This window comes from Salmo salar, chromosome 05 (assembly GCF_965601325.2).
Source record: "Salmo salar chromosome 05, fSalSal1, whole genome shotgun sequence".
In the NCBI taxonomy this organism is placed as follows: domain Eukaryota; kingdom Metazoa; phylum Chordata; class Actinopteri; order Salmoniformes; family Salmonidae; genus Salmo; species Salmo salar.
In genome coordinates, this window is record NC_138295.1 from 35669517 (window position 1) to 35685531 (window position 16015).

Genomic DNA, 16015 nt, shown 5'->3' on the forward strand with positions numbered 1-16015 from the left:
TCCTTTCCACTATTAAGTGGAGACCCCTAATTTTATGATCTTTCCTTTTATTGGTTGTCATTTCCACTTAAATGCACAGTCTGTAATAGCAATCTCTGTCCAAAACACACAAGACAGATGGTGACACTCAGGTAGCTAGATTGAATGATGTCCGGCCCCAACAAGCTCTCACAGTCTCTCTGCAGAGTCAGACGTCCACACCCTTGTCCCTAAACGTCAATCAACACCACGGTGAACTGAATGATTAAGGGTTCAGGTTTGGGATAGGGTTCAAAGAAAACCAGTACCTAGCACTGGGATTGAACACGCGACACTCGGAGCTGGTGCGTGTGGCTTACGCACATTCACCATTGACATCCACAACGCCCTAATAAAACCCAAGCAACAATGACAAGCCACCCGGGACTGACAATCTGGATGGAAAATTACTGAGGATAATAGCGGACGATATTGCCACACCTATTTGCCACAGCTTCAATTTAAGCCTACTAGAGAGTGTGTTCCCTCAGGCCTGGAGGGAAGCTGAAGTCATTCCTCTACCCAAGAATAGAAAGACCCCTTTACTGGCTCAAATAGCTGACCAATCAGCCTGTTACCAACCCTTAGTAAACTTCTGGAAAAAATTGTGTTTGACCAGATACAATGCTATTTTACAGTAAACAAATTAACAACAGAATTTCAGCACACTTATAGGGAAGGACACTCAACAAGCACCGCACTTACACAAATGACTGATGATTGGCTGAGAGAAATTTATGATAAAATGATTGTGGGGACTATCTTGTTAGACTTCAGTGCAGCTTTTGACATTATAGATCATAGTCTGCTGTTGGAAAAAACGTATGTGTTATGGCTTTACACCTCCTGCTATAATGTGGATAAAGAGTTACTTGTCTAACAGAACTCAAATATAATCCAGTTAGAATCAGGAATTCCCCAGGGTAGCTGTTTAGGCCCCTTGCAATTTTTACTAACGACATGCCACTGACTTTGAGTAAAGCCAGAGTGTCTATGTATGCGGATGACTCAACACTATCAACTACTACAGCGACTGAAATGACTGCAACACTCAACAAAGAGTTGCAGTTAGTTTTAGAGTGGGTGTAAAGGAATAAGTTAGACCTAAATATTTCTAAAACTAAAAGCATTGTATTTGGAACAAAACACTCACTAAACCCTAAACCTCAACTAAATCTTGTAATAAATCATGTGGAAATTGAGCAACCCTAGATTGTAAACTGTCATGGTCAAAACATATTGATGCAGAAGTCTGTATATAATAAAGCGATGCTCTGCCTTCTTAACAACACTATCAACAAGGCAGGTCCTACAGGCCCTAGTTTTGTGGCACCTTGACTACTGTTCAGTCGTGTGGTCAGGTGCCACAAAAAAGGACTTTGCAATTGGCTCAAAACAGGGCATGCTGGCTAGCCCTTGGATGTACAGAGAGAGCTAATATTAATAATATGCATGTCAATCTCTCCTGGCTGAAAGTGGAGGAGAGATTGACTTCATCACTACTTTTATTTATGAGAGGTATTGACATGTTGAATGCACCGAGCTGTCTGTCTAAACTACTGGCACACAGCTTGGACACCAATGCATACCCCACAAGACACGCCACAAGAGGTCTCTTCACAGTCCCCAAGTCCAGAACAGACTATGGGAGGCACATAGTACTACATAGAGCCATGACTACATGGAACTCTATTCCACATCAAGTGACTGACGCAAGCAGTAAAATTAGATTTAAGATTTAAAACACCTAATGGAACAGCGGGGACTGTGAAGAAACACAAACATTGGCACAGACACATGCATACACACACACACACACACACACACACACACACACACACACACACACACACACACACACACACACACACACACACTATACATACACATGGATTTAGTACTGTAGATATGTGGTAGTGGTGGAGTAAGGGCCTGAGGGCACACAGTGTGTTGTGAAATCTGTGAATGTATTGTAATGTTTTTAAAATTGTATAAACTGCCTTAATTTTGCTGGACCCCAGGAAGAGTAGCTGCTGCTTTGGCAGCAGCTAATAGGGATCCATAATAAATACAAATACAAATACAAACGTTAATAGCGCTCACCGTTGCCCCTAGTGGCCATTTTGACGTCATCTCCTGACGTCCTGCTTACCTGGAGGGACGTCTAATTTCGCAGTGGATCTTGAGCAATCCCTCTGCTGGCACCGTGGCACAGCCCTGCCTGCTGCCATTCATGCGTCAGAAAGAGTGGGATCTCCTTAAGCGTACCCCGGCAGAGGCGCCGACCAGATTACATCGCCAGATCACGAGATGTTCAAGAGAAGGGTTAACCAAGGGTAACTGGGAATACCTGTAAACACGTTAATACCTTTCTGCTGTACTCCTCCTCAGTGGCCTCACTACCTCTTCTGCTACTACACATATCACTGTAGCATAAAAATAGAATGATTCTATTTATATGTACTGTACACTTCCTTGAAAGACACCTGGTACTCCAGAAAAGATGACGTGGCAATGTGCACTGCAGCAGAGAAAGCAGCGGGCACATCTTTAGTTTCATTCAGGTATTCCCTTTACACAACACAAACAATTAAGCTTATTCCTCTAAAAATGTAATTTTGGGTTCCACTGGGTCTGCAGTGAGCATAATTAGGTTATTTCCTCCATTGATTTGAGTATGACTCTGGTGTAGCTTATACGGCCATCCATATAAGGGTGATTGTATCTTATTGTAACGTCTGCCTTACAGTCATTCTGATAGTGCACCGTATTGCTCTACTGATCAAAGATGCTAAATGACAAAAATGTCAAATGTAAATATAATGATGCGGAACAATGAACATCTGCTCTGTGTACACTACCTAAAAGGAACCAACACTTCCTCATTCCTGTATCTCAGTGTTTATTGGTCAGGTCTGTGGTATAGTGAATACTGTTTTAGGAATTATATTTTTGGGACTAATATTGATACCATAATATAAATCTAAACCAGTGTATACATTTAAACCAGTGTAGCTAATCACTGGGAGAGGAGATTAACATAACGACGTACTGGTCCCCTAATCTGAGTGGAGGTCAGATTAACACATGCCACTTCTGCCTCTATCCTCTCCCCTGTATCCAATGGCTGTCCTAACAAATTCAAGACAACTTCATGTACATAGACACAGTGTTATACATGCTAAACCTCCCGTTTTTTTCTGAAGTTCACTCCATAAGTGGCAAGTAGTAAAGCTATTCTAGGAGATTTTGCTAATGCCTAAATTAAATTGGATAGTGCAATGTAAACATGTTAAAATCTGCATATAATGAGCTGGTCTGAGTACACTGTCTAGACCTGACCGAGGCTGCCGTTGTAAACATAATAACATCGATTGCCAATAGAGAGCAATAGTAATGGCATATTTCTGTAGCATCTAACTCCTCTATAGTTCATTCAAGCCTATAGCGAAGAGTTTTTGTAGGGGTTTTGAATAAACGCTGAAAAGAAAGTCTGTGGTAAACACAGGCTATGGGAGATCATATACGTTTTGTTCTGATGAGATAATCTTAATCAGTTAATGTCACTTTTTATGAATTTTGAAGCATTTATTTAATAAGAAAAAGCACATAAAGGCTTCATAATTCATAAAGTTCATGTTAACTGATATTATCTCATAGAACAAAAACGTATAAGATCTCCTAAGCTTGTGTTAATTTCAGACCTTATTTTCAGCGCTTATTCCAAAACCCTATTCTTTCCCGATTAATTTCCCCATAGGAATGGCTGAACGAACCAGAGGTAACTAATTTCTGGTTTTTAGGACTACAAGCTGGCGAGCTCTATACAGGTGACAGATTCATGTATTTCAAATGGGCACATCACATGTCCTGTCCATTCAAAGAAGTTGGTGAAATCCTCGCTATTCTACAATATGTTTTGGGGATTATACTCAGTCCCTCGTGTCAGTTCTAAAGATCCCTGATAAATGATATCTGGAATGAAAGGTTAACACAAATGTTCCTTGCATCCCATGACAATAAAGCAAGATAGGCAATTCCAGATATTGATATCCTATCCAGTGTGTGACTTCTTTATCGATGAGATACATTGTTTGGACTCATGAGGTCACATGAGAAGTCACGACAGCAGTGTCTGTGTGCAATCATTAGATGCGTCTTATCAGTAAGCGTCTTATGCCTTGCTCTTCTGGCAACCTGATTCTCCACTCCTCATGGAAAGCCTAAGATGCTATTAGTGTATAGCAAATCACTTCTCTTCACACATTCACACTGGGCTTAACTGGGCTTAGCCCTGCTTTTAGACACTGTGAATTGAATAACAGTCAATGGGTGGACTGGGATGCACTCGCCATGTGCTTTTGGTACTATATGGTCCATACTTTGCATTGTAAGCATGCATTACGCCAATCAATTCAATCAATATGTATTTCATATTTATCTCCTATTTTTAGCAGGTGACAAAAGATGGATGTCGAGTGATAACGGTAAAACAAATAGAAGCTTTGTCCAGGGTTTATTCATTCCATCTATTTCCAGGCCTCTTCCTTTGTTATTCAATTACTTTCCTGGGTGTTCATCTGACAGTTTCAGCCGAAGGACGAGATCACAAAATAGCTTATGTCTTCATCTAATCCCCTTACAGCTAATCTCTCTCCCATTTAGCCCCCATGTGGCTGAAACTATATATAGATATACAATAAATAACTTAATCAATGTCCCAGACCAGTGACGAGACCGCTACCAGTTATAACACACCAGTACTGCACCATGCAGGGTTATAAAAGCCACAACAAGTGACTTGGAGAGTCAGAGACCCTGAGGGGGAGATGGACATCGATATGAAAGGAGACTAACATGTATGGCTGAAGCAGAAATATGTGATTTTAGAAAATATTATCATCTAAAAAATGACCAGTTCAAACAGTTGTGGTGCAGCGCTTTGTGTTGACTGTATATTGACATATACACTATATTGATACACTGTATAGTCACACCCCCAACTAAAGTAAAGAACTTAATCAGCCATGATGTTGATATGTTTGTGTCCTCCCATGGTTTCTCAGTGGTGATGGGCAGGCACATAGAAATAATTTACTTCCTGGCATGGGTACACTCAAAATGGCTGGCAGTCCACCCATTATGCCATCATTGACTTGAATTCATTTCTATTTCTATGGGTAGGCAGGTATTAGCTATGTGATATACAGTGTTGCTAAATTATCAGATTAAAGAGGAAGAATACCAGGCTTGGAGAAGTGACATGGCAAAAAAAGTCTGATGCCTCTATTTTATTATGTAGACAGCTGCCTTGAGATAGCTAGGCTCCCTCCATCAGTGTAGAACTGAGAGACAGCGGAGAAAGTGAAAGCAGATAACTAAGTTACCAGAAAGGGCAGGTTTTCTGTCAGATATTTCTGTGTAATTCAGAGCTTGCATAAACATAGCACATTTACATTTAAGTCATTTAGCAGACGCTCTTATCCAGAGCAACTTACAAATTGGTGCATTCACCTTATGGTATCCAGTGGAACAACCACTTTACAATAGTGCATCTAAATCTTTTAAGGGGGGGGGGGGGGGGTTAGAAGGATTACTTTATCCTATCCTAGGTATTCCTTAAAGAGGTGGGGTTTCAGGTGTCTCCGGAAGGTGGTGATTGACTCTGCTGTCCTGGCGTCGTGAGGGAGCTTGTTCCACCATTGGGGAGCCAGAGCAGCGAACAGTTTTGACTGGGCTGAGCGGGAACTGTGCTTCCTCAGAGGTAGGGGGGCCAGCAGGCCAGAGGTGGATGAACGCAGTGCCCTTGTTTGGGTGTAGGGCCTGATCAGAGCCTGAAGGTACGGAGGTGCCGTTCCCCTCACAGCTCCGTAGGCAAGCACCATGGTCCAGCCCTGGTAATTGAATGGACAGCAACAGTAATGGGATGAGCCCAGGGTTATAATAAGACAGGGTCAGACAGGAACAGAGCATGCTGTCTATGTGTTCGGGAATTAACCTTTATTTTTTACACCAATTGAAATGACCACATACAACATGCTAATGATGTGCTGAACCCAACTCCAAATGTCAGTGAAATTGTTAGCAAAAATGAGCACAAAAAAACCTGGCTTGTCCCAAATTTAAACTGTATGATCAATCAGTATTAAACAATATTATACAGTATCCATATGATTCTAAGGAAATATCTCCCTACTATACCTGCAGTATAGTAGAAGGCAGTATAGAGTCTGCAAGGGCCATGGGAATGATAGGGGTCTGTGTACTAAATCACTACCCAGCAAACATGTCCACATTGGCACAAGGTGGGCCTAATGCGGGTTAAAACCCTGGACACATATAGGCTACCCACATTGGCACGATGTTGGCCCAATGCAGGTTAAAACACTGGACCATGTATGCTGCCCACATTGGCATGATGTTGACCCAATGCGGGTTAAAACACTGGACCATGTATGCTGCCCACATTGGCACGATGTTGACCCAATGCGGGTTAAAACACTGGACCATGTAGGCTGCCCTTAACTTAAAACTTTCTCATATGTCACATGCACTTATCTAAGCCTTTTTACAGACTGTGTACAAGATAAACTTTTATGTTGACATCACATAACAGAACACTTAAACTGGAACGACACTGGGCTGGTGTGGGATTGCTGTGGGCTCGCCCCTATCTACCTTGCCCACCAAATACCCAAATGGGGCCATGTTTGCTGTGTACCCTCTTCTGGCCCACCTACACCTGCTTGAGAAACACAACAGATCTGGAAGAACAGACCACCTCAGGGACAGCAGTAAGGTTTTAGATTTGGGGGTGGGTGAGGGGTTGGGATGGGTGGGATAGAGTCAGCAGTCACTGACCTCCTATAAGAAAAAGCTACAGGGAGCAACAACAATGACTGGTTTGTGGCCTTTGGAAAGTCGTGAGATGGGATTGGGCCTATAATAAACAGAGGAGATGAGAGGGCGGGTAATGGAATGGGCTTGTACTGACGTCAGCTTGTTTGTGTATGTTATGGGTTTGTGTGGTGGGGGTGGTGGGCAATGGATTTCTGCTGAGTTGTAAGAGGCAGCACAGCAAAGCTGGAGCCAAACAGCTGCCCACAAACACAGTTCCACCCACTGGGTGAAGAAAGGAGGGGAAGAGGTGGAGGAAGAGGGGCGTTGTTTGCATGCCAAAAATAAGCCTCCATATCCATTTGGAGGCTGCTTTTCTGCCGGGAGAGAAAGGAGGGAGAGAAAGGAGGGAGAGAAAGGAGAGAGAGAAAGGAGAGAGAGAAAGGAGGGAGAGAAAGGAGAGAGAGAAAGGAGAGAGAGAAAGGAGGGAGAGAAAGGAGAGAGAGAATGGAGGGATAGAAAGGAGAGAGAGAAAGGAGGGCGAGAAAGGAGGGATAGAAAGGAGGGAGAGAAAGGAAGGTGGAGAAAAAAGGGAGAGAAAGGAGAGAGAGAAAGGAGAGAGAGAAAGGAGGAAGGGAAGGAGAGGAAGGAGAGAGAGAAAGGGATGTTAGGGAGAGTAACAAAAGAAAAGGGCGGGGAACGGAGAAAGAGAGAGGGGAATGAGCTAGCCAGCACAGTGGAAAAAAGGCTGGAAAAGAGGACAAGAACGCAGGAGTGAGACAGACAGAGGCTGTGCCAAGCCTCCCACCTGAGTGTGCACGGCGCGGCTGTGTTTTGTGTTTTGGATTTCAGGGAAAAGGAGGAGGAGAAGGAGGGGAGGAGGATGGAGCATGGGGTGGGCCAGAGAAAGGAAGTCTGCTGGCAGCGTTGGTTTCACACACCAGTGGTGAAGTGAAGCCCCTCGCAGGAATTCTTTCTGCTGCTGCGTCAGTTTTTTTCTCTGCCCTCGCTTTTCCTTCTTACTCACATCTGGAGTGGGGAGTCACTTCCTCTGTCTGTGCTGCCCCGTGTTGTGTTGTGCTTTAACAGGGCTAGTCCTCTCATCCTCTAGCCCCCCTTCACCTCCTCCTCTGACGACACTCTAGGAAGATACGGAACACACCACGCCAGGGGGACGGGACGCTCCCAACACACTCTCAGCACGGGACCGACCAGGGACCCTTGATACCCCCCACCAACACCCCCGACCCACCCTCTGTAATCTACGTCTGACAACAGAGAGGAAGAGAGAGACTGTGGAATCTGGAGAGAACTGCAACCATCAGCTGAACTTTCTGTAGGGTATTTGCCCTTTCCCTTGTATGGCAAAACAACTGGAAAATCATTTGAATTGTCTGATATCTATCCACCACAGCAGGCTGTGCAGCAGGGTTTGCTTGTATGGCTGACTGACTTCTCTTGGTTCTTCTTTCCTATGTTGTTTGCATGCCGGGCTTTTATTGAGGGGACAGCAGGCAGGAGCATTGCCGGTCTTTGGGGTGAGGCCGCAGGCACTGCCCCCAGGGGTGGTTGGCTATACGCATCATTGCTTCCCCCCCCTCTTTCTTTCTCTCTCTCTCTATCTCTGTCTGTCTGAGAGAAACATCCAGCTGTCTGTCTACCTGAGAGGAACATCCAGCTGTCTGTCTACCTGAGAGAAACATCCAGCTGTCTGTCTGCCTGAGAGAAACATCCAGCTGTCTGTCTGCCTGAGAGAAACATCCAGCTGTCTGTCTACCTGAGAGGAACATCCGGCTGGCAGCAACCTGCACACAGACACTAAGACAGTTGTTCTCTGTGGGGGAACTAACAGCAAGGTGGGCCAGAGTTCAGCAACTGTAGTTCTGGAATCTGGACACATAGAGACATCTGTGGGAGGGATACTGACTCTGACTCTACAACGACAACAATCCTCAAATGCAACAGGATGTGTAACCCAGTAGGACCCTGGAAGGCGTGCCTGTCTTAAATGAGGAGGACTGCTGTTGTTGTTCTGTGTCGATCTTACTAATGAGGACGAGGATGCTGGAGAAGCTGTGAACACTCAAGAGGACTGAACAACGAGAGCTCCTGGCTGGAGGGTCTCGTGGTGTCATGACACAGGTGTCTGAGACAGACTGTGTGTGTGTCATCTCTGACCGTACACCTTGTTGTGGATTACCCTGTTGGACGGACAGACACTCCACTAACTGACAGGTGGACAACAACAGCATTGGTTGTCATGGCGATGGCGGCGTGGTACCACCGTGACATCAGCCGTGTGCATGCGGAGGACTTGCTGGCCCGGGCTGGGAGGGACGGCAGCTTCCTGGTCAGGGACAGTGAGTCCGTGCCTGGAGCCTACGCCCTCTGTCTGCTGTGAGTAGCCTACCACCACACACACACACACACACACACACACACACACACACACACACACACACACACACACACACACACACACACACACACGCACACACGCACACAAACATAACATTCCTTTCCATCTCTGAGTGTGTATGGTCAATATCAACTCAGTGATGCTCACAGTCAGTGGAAAGGGAACTAACCTCACATTCACAATAGCTATAGAGTGTCTCAATGTCTGCATTGTAAATGGATTCAGCAGCCTGTCTCTCTGTAATCTTTATCATTGTCACTCTGAGCTGGGACAGCAGGCACGGAGAAGGCTGTGGCTCACAGGGCTGCTGGAAGTCTATAGCTCCTGAACACTCAGGTTGCCCAGTCCCGATACAGCCCAACCAAGCCTGGCCAGTGTCCTTGTAACCCTGGCTTAGGGCTCCCTGTCCCCCTCTCTCCTCTCCTCCCCCCTCCCTTCATTCTTCCCTGGGGCCCCTGTAAGAGGGCGGGAGCTACAGTGACCACACGGCTCTCTGTGCACAGCGGCCCGAGCCAGACACATTCCTGAAAGCTGAGTCCCACTGCTGCTCATGCTGCCCCCACCCCCCCCTCTCTCCCTCTTAGCTGTCTCCTTCTCTCTCTCCCTCTTAGCTGTCTCCTTCTCTCTCTCCCTCTTAGCTGTCTCATTCTCTCTCCCTCTTAGCTGTCTCATTCTCTCTCCCTCTTAGCTGTCTCATTCTCTCTCCCTCTTAGCTGTCTCATTCTCTCTCTCCCTCTTAGCTGTCTCATTCTCTCTCTCCCTCTTAGCTGTCTCATTCTCTCTCCCTCTTAGCTGTTTCATATTCTATCTCCCTCTTAGCTGTCTCATTCTCTCTTTCCTCATTCTCTTTTCCCTCTCTTTTGCTGTTGTTTTCTATTCTGTGTTTTTCCTGTCCCTCTGTCTCTGTACCTATTCCTCCTCTCTATGTTGTATGTAGGCCTAGTGTACACTAATCTAATCTCCACATAAATACAGGTCTACTGTTTCTTTACATTATTCTCTAACTTCATTACAGGGAAATATGAATTAATTCCAGATAAATGATACCTGTGATTTTCTACCAGGCATCACAAGGCCATGCTTTCAGCAGGGGGCTTTCAACTGGTGGCTTTTCAACAGGTGGGGTTATAGGCATTTGCTGTACTGTGTTTAGAGATAAAGTAGAGATAAAAGTTAGCCATCTATTGGATACTTGACACAGACTAGTGGTATGATTTTGCTACCAAGTGATTATTATCGAACATGAAGCCCACATGCGGTCCAGATGAGTCACACCCCTCTGGCTAGTTTGTGTAGGTTGTGTAAATAGTGGTGTGTAAAAACGTGAGATGTCTGGGTAGGTTATTTCCATGTAAAGAGACCCATGTGCACCAACCTGTGACGTTAATAGAATCATGTCAAAATGGGTGTCAAATGAAAGATAATTAAGAGTCTATATTTTTTTTTAATTAAGGCATTTATACATTATACAACAATTTTCCATCCTTAGAATTTGGAATAAGCATAGGCTTTAATTTCTTGTCAAACAGATGGGAAAGGAGTCTGAGAAAACATCTACCAGAATAAGTCTTAAAAGTTATTAGAAATACATCTAAACACAATAATGCTGAAGTAAAAACCCCTGCCAACTAATATCAACACTTATATTTAGGTTAGGAAAACATTTTCTGCTTTCTGTAAGTTGAAGAAACATTGCCTTATGCCTTGAAATTCTGTTACCAAAAACCAACATATTTTAAAGAGGGAGAATAATGAAAGTTCACAGAAGTAACCAGTAAAGGTAGACATATCAATTAGTTATAGAGTTTTTACCAATATAAATTATGTTAATGAATTGGCAACAGAATTTCTGAAAAATCTGCAACAGAATTTCTGAAAAATCTGCAACAGAATTTCTGAAAAATCTGCAACAGAATTTCTTCCTCCCTTCCACTGTCATGTTCAGCTGATAACGATTCTCTTTCACTTTCTGTCATCTGATGGTCAAAGTTAATGTGTCTGGACAACCCCTCCCCTAGGCCTATTTATTTCTGCAACAACATACTAACTCATCACAATTTGTTAGCAAGCTGGTTACAGTGCCTCCTAAAGACATGATTGACATCGGAAAAGGGGGTGGGCTTGCTGATCAATAGGTGCCTTTCTTTGCGAGGCATTGGAAAACCTCACTGGTCTTCGTTGTTGAATCTGTGTTTGAAATTCACTGCTCAACTAAGGGACCTTACAGATAATTGTATATGTGGGGTGCAGAGAGGAGGTAGTCATTCAAAAAATCATGTTTAAACACTATTATTGCACACAGAGTGAGTCCATGCAACTTATTATGTGACTTGTTAAGGACATTTTTACTCCAGAACGTGTTTAGGCTTGCCATAACAAAGGTGTTGAATACTTACGTATTTACTCAAGACATTTCACCTTTTCATTTTTGATTAATTTGTAAAAATGTCAAAAAACATAATTCCACTTTGACATTATGCGGTATTGTGTGTAGTCCAGTGACACAAAATCTAAACTTCCCAGTAAAGCAATAAAAACAATCAAGCATCCCAGAAAAGTGCAAAAAATAGCCCACGTTAACATATGTAGTTTAAGAAACAAGGTTCATGAAATCAATAATTTGCTAGAAACAGATGACATTCATATTCTGACAATCTCTGAAACTCACTTAGATAATACATTTGATGATACAGTGGTAGCAATACATGGTTATATGATCTACAGAAAATACCAAAATGCCAAAGGTGGAGGTGTGGCCGTTTTCTATTCAGATACACGTTTCTGTAAGGCTTCGAGAGGATCTCATGTTTGTCACGGATCCCTCCGGAACTGTCATTACGCACACCTGGTCCCTATTCCCATTGATTAGTAATTGTATAAGTGTGCCCTTTGTTCACCATTATTCGGTTGATTATTATTACAATGTCCGTTGGTTGTGTGAGTACCTGTGCTGTGTTGTTTTGGCTTTCGTGTCGCGCGTATTGTGCAGATGATTACGGTTCTTGTCCAGTGTGGTATCATTGTGTGCTTGTGTATTTATTCGAGGTACTCCTCGCTCTTTTGTTTGGGACTAAACCCTGTATTTTGTATACGTGTTTGTTTGGTCTTTGTCCCCGTGCCTTTACATGGCACGCTGTAATTTGGGTAGAATTTTTTTGAACTATTACGCATTCCTGCGCCTGTCTCCCGAACATTTATACCAGCGTGACAATGTTAAATACTGTTGAAGTAATATGGCTATAGGTTCATCTGCCTCACCTAAAGTCCATTCTGGTGGGAAGCTGCGTTAGACCACCAAGTGCTAACAGTCAGTATCTGGCTAACGTGTGAAATGCTCGATAATGTATGTGATATCAACAGATATCAGGCTGCCCACTCAAGAGAACTTCAAATTGTGACTAGTATCAGCAAACTGGTTCAGGTTATCAGTCAACCTACCAGGGTAGTTACAAACAGCACAGGAATTAAATCATCAACATGTAGTGATCACATCTTTACTAATGCTGCAGTCATTTGCTTTAAAGCAGTATCCAAATCCATTGAATGTGGTGATCACAATATAGTAGCCATATCTAGGAAAACCGAAGTTCCAAAGGCTGGGCCTAATATAGTGTATAAGATGTCATACAAAACATTGTGTAGTGATTCCTATGTGTTGATGTAAAGAATATTTGTTGGTGCGTGGTGTGTAATGAAGAGCAACCAGACACTGCACGTTTATGAAATTGCTTTTCCCAGTTACTAATAAGCATGCAGCCATTAAGAAAATTACTATAAGGACTGTTAAATCCCCATGGATTGATGAGGAATTGAAAAATGGTATGGTTGAGAGGGATGAGGCAAAAGGAATGGTAAATAAGTCTGACTGCGCAACCGATTGGCAAGCGAACTGAAAATTGAGAAATCATGTGACTAAACTGAATAAAAAGAAGAAACTACTCTATGAAACAAAGATGAATGAGAGGTAAAAGCTTTGGAGTACCTTAAAATAAAATTGGGGCAAGAAGGCAAACTCAGCTCCATCATTCATTGACAAAACCCACTGACATTGCCAACTACTTTAATCACTTTGTCATTGGCAAGATTAGCAAGCTTAGGCATGACATGCCAGCAATAAACACATCCAAGTATATCTGACCAAATTATGAAAGACAAGCATTGTAATTTTGAATTTCCGTAACGTAAGTGTGAAAGAGGTGAAAAAATGATTGCTGTCTATCAACAATGACAAGCCACTGGGGTCTGACAACTTGGAGGGAAAATTACTGAGGATAATAGCGGACGATATTGCCACTCCTATTTGCCATATCCTCAATTTAAGCCTACTAGAAAGTATGTGCCCTCAGGCCTGGAGGGAAGCTAACGTCATTCCGCTACCTAAGAATAGAAAGCACCCTTTACTGGCTTAGTAAACTTCTGGAAAAATTGTGTTTGACCAGATACAATGCTATTTTACAATAAACAAATTGACAACAGACGTTCAGCACACTTATAGGGAAGGACATTCAACAAACACAGCACTTACAAACATGACTGATGATTGGCTGAGAGAAATTGATGATAAAAAGATTGTGGGAGCTGTTTTGTTAGACTTCAATGCGGATTTTGACATTATTGATCATAGTCTGCTGTTGGAAAAAAACGTAAGTGTTATGGCTTTACACCCCCTGCTTTATTGTGGATAAAGAGTTACCTGTCTAACAGAACACAGAGGGTGTTCTTTAATGGAAGCCTCTCCAAAATAATCCAGGTAGAATCAGGAACACCCCAAGGCAGCTGTCGCCCCTTACTTTTTACTAACGACATGCCACTGGCTTTGAGTAAAGCCAGAGTGTCTATGTATGCGGATGACTCAACACTATACACTTCAGCTACTACAGTGACTGAAATGACTGCAACTTTTAAGAAAGAGATACAGTTACTTTCAGAATGGGTGGCAAGGAATAAGTTAGATCTAAATATTTAAAAAAAACTAAAAGCATTGTATAAGGGACAAATCATTCACTAAACCCTAAACCTCAACTAAATCTTGAATAAATTGAGCAAGTTGAGGTGACTAAACTGCTTGGAGTAACCCTGGATTGTAAACTGTTATGGTCAAAACATATTGATACAACAGTAGCTAAGATGGGGAGAAGTCTGTCCATAATAAAGCGCTGCTCTGTCTTCTTAACAGCACTATCAACATGGCAGGTCCTCCAGGCCCTAGTTTTGTCGCACCTGGACTACTGTTCAGTCGTGTGGGCAGGTGCCACAAAGAGGGACTTTGGAAAATTGCAATTGGCTCAGAACAGGGCAGCACGGCTGGCCCTTGGATGTACACAGAGAGCTGATATTAATAATATGCATGTCAATCTCTCCTGGCTCAAAGTGTAATTGTGAGAAGTATTGATATATTGAATGCCCAAGCTGTCTGTTTGAACTACTGGCACACAGCTCGGACCCTCATGCATACCCCACAAGACATGCCACCAGAGGTCTCTTCACAGTCCCCAAGTCCAGAACAGACTATGGGAGGCACACAGTACTACATAGAGCCATGACTACATGCAAGCAGTAAAATAAGATTTCAAAAACGTATTAAAAAACACCTTATGGAAAAGCAGGGACAGTGAAGCAACACAAACATAGGCACAGACACATGCCTACACACACGATAACATACACACTATACACACGTACACATGGATTTTCTGTTGTAGATAGGTGGTGGTAGTGTAGGGGTCTGAGGGCATACACTTCATGTGTTGTGAAATCTGTTGTGAATGTATTGTAATGTTTTAAAAATTGTATTACTGACTTAATTTTGCTGGACCCCAGGAAGAGTAGCTGCTGTCTTGGGGATCCATGATAAATACAAATCATACAGTGGACACGTTAGCCTGTAGGCCTATGCATGCAATGCCCTGATGCATTTAGGACTCAAATCGCCGACAGCTGAACCGTGAGGTGGACCATTATTGTTTTATGAAAGTAGCCTAAAAAACAATAAAACAAATTTGCTTTAAAGTTTTGCATACGCTACACATCGAAACCAAGGAATAGTGTTTTGGGAATTTGTTATAGGCTGTTTTTAAGGACATGTAAATGTCGCTCATTTGCAGTGGTGGAAAAAGTACCCAATCGTCATACTTGAGTAAAAGTAAAGATACATTAATAGAAAATGACTCAAGTAAAAGTGAAAGTCACCCAGTCAAATACTACTTGAGTAAAAGTCTAAAAGTATTCTGTTTTAAATATACTTAAGTGTCAAAAGTAGATGTAATTGCAAAAATATACTTAAGTATCAAAAGTAAAAGTATAAATCATTTCAAATTACTTCTATTAGGCAATACAAATGGCGCAATTTTATTTTTTACATTTATTTATGGATAGTCAAGTGAACACTCCAACACTCAGACATAATTTACAAACGAGGCATGTGTGTTAAGTGAATCTGCCAGATCGGAGGCAGTAGGGATGATCAGGGATGTTCTCTTGATGAATTGTGTGAATTGGACCATTTTCCTGTCCTGTTAAGCATTCATAATGTAACGAGTACTTTTGGGTGTCACGGAAAATGTATGGAGTAAAAAGTACATTATTTTATTTAGGAATGTAGTGGAGTAAAAGTAAAAGTAGTCAAAAATATAAACAGTAAAGTACTGATACCCCCCAAAAACGACTTAAGTAATTTTACTTCAGTACTTTACACCACTGCTCATTTGGTCAATATCCCTCATGTATTGATGGCGCTGGCTG

The 16015-nt window shown here is 42.7% G+C and overlaps 1 protein-coding gene across 1 annotated transcript in view; it reads left to right on the forward strand.

Moving 5' to 3' along the window:
* Window positions 1–7196: 7196 nt before the first annotated feature.
* The window catches only part of LOC106604736 (phosphatidylinositol 3,4,5-trisphosphate 5-phosphatase 2B), a 34416-nt gene continuing 25597 nt past the window's right edge, over window positions 7197–16015 (forward strand). Inside the window, exon 1 of the mRNA XM_014199707.3 lies at window positions 7197–9252. Within this exon, the coding sequence (XP_014055182.3) occupies window positions 9116–9252 (137 nt within the window). The 5' untranslated portion in view covers window positions 7197–9115. The remainder of the gene's footprint in view (window positions 9253–16015) is intronic.